Source organism: Erpetoichthys calabaricus, chromosome 7 (genome assembly GCF_900747795.2).
Source record: "Erpetoichthys calabaricus chromosome 7, fErpCal1.3, whole genome shotgun sequence".
NCBI classification, from domain to species: domain Eukaryota; kingdom Metazoa; phylum Chordata; class Cladistia; order Polypteriformes; family Polypteridae; genus Erpetoichthys; species Erpetoichthys calabaricus.
The window spans coordinates 177,478,487-177,483,746 of record NC_041400.2 but is presented as its reverse complement, the minus strand read 5'-3'; the positions used below and the strand labels follow the sequence as shown (position 1 = coordinate 177,483,746).

At 42.9% G+C, this 5,260-nt stretch overlaps 1 protein-coding gene across 1 annotated transcript; it reads left to right on the top strand.

Moving 5' to 3' along the window:
- Nucleotides 1-2,055: 2,055 nt before the first annotated feature.
- Nucleotides 2,056-4,250, top strand: LOC114654188 (phosphatidylinositol 4-phosphate 5-kinase type-1 alpha-like). Its single transcript, XM_028804594.2, has one exon. It carries the CDS (start codon nt 2,203-2,205, stop codon nt 3,979-3,981), a length of 1,779 nt encoding a protein of 592 aa, XP_028660427.1. The 5' UTR covers nt 2,056-2,202; the 3' UTR covers nt 3,982-4,250.
- The last annotated feature ends 1,010 nt before the right edge of the window (nt 4,251-5,260 follow it).

Below are 5,260 nucleotides of genomic sequence, written 5' to 3'. Positions count from 1 at the left end.
TGGGGGGAAGAGAGATGGAGACACCCGGTGGACTTCCGGTTTCACTGCTGGGGCTTCCGCCACACAGGGGTGTGACTACAGGCCCTCAGGATGCAGCTGGAGCCCATCCGGGGTGAATAAAAGGGGCCGCCTCCCTCCAGTCAGGGGCGAGAGTCGGGTGGAAGAGGACGAAGCTTGGTGGAGAGGAGTGGAGGTGGACCAGAGACTGATAAGGCATTGTGTTGTGGCCAGGACTTAAAGGGGTGATTGGTGCCGAGGCACTGGGTATGTGCACTGTATATACTGTGAATAAACACGTGTGTGGTAAAACCATCATGTCTGCCTGTCTGTGTCCGGGCTGTTCCCCACAGGTGCATATGCACAAAAATTTAGCATACGTCCATTTCCATGCTCACATCGAGATGTGTAAAGCCATGCACATTTTCACAGTAGCCTCACACCATACGTACGCACATTTCTGCTCAGTTTTGCAAACTGGCGGAACCCAATGTCAAAGCAGTGCTACTGTTTCTGTGTGGTCTCCCTTTCTTTTTAATATTCGAATCCATGACTCGGGCTTTATCAAATCAAATACACCAACATTAATTGCATATTGTTTACAAATTTAAATCACTTGATTGTAATCAATCTGTAACAACATAATAGTGCAAGGAATGGCCAAACTACCATGGCTGCTTTAGCGTTGTTAGCAGACATCGCAAATGGAAGAATTTGAAGAGAGAGCGTATTTAGAGATCATACCGATTTCTTGTTCCATGATCATGACTGGCTTCTAAGTCGATTTCAATTTCCAGCAGCTCTCTTCTTGGAGTTGTGTGCTGAACTAGCGTCGTCTTTACAAAGGCAGACTTTGAGGAGTTGTGCTCTAACTACCCCTTGGCAAGTTCTGTCCACTCTCAGGTTTTTAGTCACAGGAGTTTTTCAACGTGAACTTGCTGACTGATCGGGTATTTCTCACTCAGCACTGAGTTGCGCCATGCCAGCTGTATGGGATAGTATTACCTGTTTGTCATCCAGATATATAAGATCCTTACACTGTGATTGAACAGGTGAACGTCAAAGTAAAGTTTGCAGCAACATCCAATTTTCTAAATGTTATTGGAGCAGTCGACTGCACGCACATTGCTATAAAGGCGCCCTCAGAGAATGAATTTGCTTACGTAAATAGAAAACATTTCCACTCTAATGTGAAAATTATCTGTGATGTATCTCATTAATGTTGTGGTGAGATATAGAAGTGTCTCACCAATAATTGCAGCAGCTCACTGCTCAAATGGTGTGAGCCCCAGAATTCCACTACCTCCTCCAGTAGTGTTGACACTCAGATGATGGGCTGTGCCTCGCCTTTGCACGTCGACTCTGATATCTGACCACTTCTCTTTTATTTCAGGGACTGTGTGACTTTCACTTTCCTCTTGTGGCTTATACCACTGCTTAAGCCACCAAATAGTATGATTTTCCTTGCCATTCTATTTTTGCATTTACTGAAATTCTTGTTTTTTACAATCCTAACTCTAATTTGCTTGTGCCATTGTGTTGTAACAAAACACTGAACAGAAGGGGCTATTTCTACTGATTTGCATATTAAAATAGATGTAATTCTGGGAGGAGTCGAGGTGGGGCAGTAGGCGTGTGCATGTGTGTTAAAATTCACGATGATTGGGATTTATAAAGATTTTATACGCACAATGTTATGCATCTGAATGTTCTTGTGCATACGCACATTTCTGTTTTTGTTTGAATGTGTGAATTCTACTCAAGGTTTTTATATATGAGGCCCCAGGACTGGCTATGTAGTTTGAAAAATTTATAGAATATCCTTAACTTTAGAGCACAATTTTACATGTCAAATACACAAATAACATGTTTATAAAGAAATAACTTTAACTTGAAAGACACCAGACTTAACCTTCAAGTGTTACTTTCCTTGTAGGGTTAAAACAAACTACTGGGTACCAACAGTGTATTTATTTTAAGAACGTGTAGTTTTTTTTATCTTTCCGTGTAAATGCCATTACTGACCTAATTTTCTGTCCCCTTAATTTTTCAGAATCCTTGTATAAACTCCTGGACATTGCTAGAAAAGCCAACTGCAAGATTCTGAACGGGAAAAATGGAACATAGCAATTCAGAACATCTGCTGCCTCCGATACCCAGGCTGTAGTACCAGACGCTTTCGTTGACAGCGGTGCCGAGAAACAGATGATAACAACTTCCAAAATTCCTGGCCCATCCAGACGGAATAACGGGCACTCGGAGAAAAGGGACAGCCAAGGAATTGAATGTATCGGGAAGAGTGTTAAGAAAAATGGCACGTCTTCCTCCGTGAAGGGAGCCATACAGCTGGGCATTGCACACACCGTGGGTGGAATTGGTCAGAGAGCTGACCGGGATGTGCTGATGCAGGATTTTTATGTGGTCGAGAGTACTTTCTTTCCTGGACAGGGTTGCAGCTTGACTCCGGCACACCACTACGGTGATTTTCATTTCAAGACCTACGCCCCTTTTGCATTTCAGTACTTCAGAGAACTTTTTGGGATTAGTCCAGTTGACTACTTGTACGCCTTGTGCAACGAGCCATTGATTGAGCTGTCTAATCCAGGTGCTAGTGGCTCAGTGTTCTTCGTCTCCAGCAATGACGAGTTTATTATCAAGAGCGTGCAACACAAGGAGGCAGAGTTCTTGCAGAAGCTTTTGCCAGGATATTACATGAACCTGAACCAGAACAAGTGCACCCTACTTCCCAAATTCTATGGGCTGTATTGTATGCAGACTGGTGGAAGAAATATTCGTCTTGTGGTCATGAATAACTTTCTGCCATGTTCTGTATGCATGCACCTTAAATATGACCTCAAGGGCTCGACCTTCAAGCGGCGGGCGTCTTCCAAGGAGCGAGAGAAAACACTGCCCACTTTCAAAGACCTGGACTTCATGAAAGACAACCCTGACGGGCTTTTCCTGGATTCTGATAGGCACAACGCCCTCTGCAAGACCATCCAGCGAGACTGCCTAGTACTGCAGAGTTTCAAGATCATCGACTACAGCCTCTTGGTAGGAATTCATATCCTAGATCAGATGCAACCAGAAAAAATGACAGAAATGGTCGAGGGCAGCAGTAGTCCACAAGAAGAATGCGAGTCCACTAGACAAAAGGTGCATTATTCCAAGATAAAGGATTTGGTCCAGAAAGATGGCTGTGCTGGGGGAATAATTGAGACCAAAGACAAAAGGCGAGGTATCCCAGCAAAAAATTCCAAGGGAGAGCAACTGCTGGTCTACATCGGCATCATCGATATCCTTCAGTCATACAGGCTGGTAAAGAAGTTGGAGCATTCCTGGAAAGCACTTTTCCATGATGGGGACACCATTTCAGTCCACAGACCAGGTTTCTATGCCGAGAGGTTTCAGAAGTTCATGTGCACTAAAGTCTTCAAGAAGATCCCGGCAGAAACCCTCCCTTCCAAGAAAAAGCCACGTAAAGGACGGAGTGGGAGCAGGAACATTACAGACGAAGAGGCAAGCACATCAGCTTCTATATATTTACTCCGTTCAGCTCGTACCAGTAAAGAAGTTAACTACATTAACAACCAGTCAGATGCAGCCAAAAGAGAAAGAGAGACAAAGCAGAAAGATGTCTCCATCAATTCTGATCCGGTGGACCTCTCCAGTAGAACATGCAGCCAGGCAACCAGCTCTCCTTGTAGCTCCAGTAGTTTCCAGGTAGACATTATGAAAAGGGAAGGGGGATTGGAGCAGGAAGTCTTCGCAACCTTATCTACTCTGGTAGACCCATCATATGGACCAACCAACCGGACCACTGGCTCTCTTATGTGCTCTGCTGATGTTGAGCCATGCATAGCAGAAGGAGGAGGAGAAAAGGAAAGCCTCAGAACCCAATCTGCTCCAGTCATCTCATCCTTTGGATCAAGCAACACCATGATAGAGGAGGCTTCATTTCTGAAGAGGATGATAGGATTTTAATTTTATACACAATTCCTAAACAGGTTGCCCACAAAGGTGCATTCTTTTTTTCTATCTCTGGAAGAAGTGATAACTCAGAAATGGCTAAACTGATGTGGGCCCCTAATACGCACCTTCTGGGTGGGAAGGAACTGCACTCTGCTGGACAATAGAACAGCTAAACTGAAGCTACAATTCAAAGGTCTCCAAAAAGTTAATAACCTAAAATTATAAAATGGATGGTTGAAAGCAAAGGTTGGTGTGATTCGTTATCTTTGTTTTTTTGTCCTCTCTTTTCTCATATGGAAAGAAAAAAAATCCATCCATCCATCCATTATCCAACCCGCTATATCCTAACTACAGGGTCACAGGGGTCTGCTGGAGCCAATCCCAGCCAACACAGGGCACAAGGCAGGAGACAAACCCCGGGCAGGGCGCCAGCCCACTGCAGAAGAAAAAAAATGATATTACAATCAGTAAAGTAATTATTTGTTTGACCATAACAAAACTGCAAATAACCGCTTTAAAAAATTCTAATAACAAGAATAAGGGAACAGAAAAATGCTAAAAAGAATGAATAAAACCAGGAAGTAATTTCAAAGAAAACATGAATTAAACTAAAGCTACCTCCACACAACTACATTTTCATTTAAAAATGGTGATTTTCAGCCAAAACGATCTCCGCCCACATTAGCATCTTCACATCATTTACTAAACAATCTCCGCCCACACTAACATCTTCACATTGTTAACAAAATAATCTCCACCCACACTAACATCTTCACATCGTTTATTAAACGATTTCCACCCATCATTTACTAAGCAATCTCCACCAACATTAACATCTTCACATCATTACAAAACAATCTCTGCCCACACTGATATCTTCACATCGTTTACTAAGCGATCTCCGCCCACATTAACATCTTCACATCATTTACAAAATGATCTCCGCCCATTATTTACTAAGCAATCTCCACCCACATTTACTAAACGATCTCCACCCACACTAACATCTTCACATCGTTTACTAAACGATCTCCACCCATCATTTACTAAGCAATCTCCGCCCACATTAACATCTTCACATCATTTACAAAATGATCTCCGCCCATTATTTACTAAGCAATCTCCACCCACATTTACTAAATGATCTCCGCCCACACTAACATCTTCACATCATTTACTAAATGATCTCTGCCAACACCAACATCTTGACATGGTTTACTAAACGATCTCCGCCCACATTAACATCTTCACATCATTTACAAAATGATCTCCGCCCATTATTTACTAAGCA

Bases quoted from the DNA above. Each gene is read 5' to 3' on its own strand.
- LOC114654188 (XM_028804594.2), top strand. From the start codon at position 2,203: ATGATAACAACTTCCAAAATTCCTGGCCCATCCAGACGGAATAACGGG.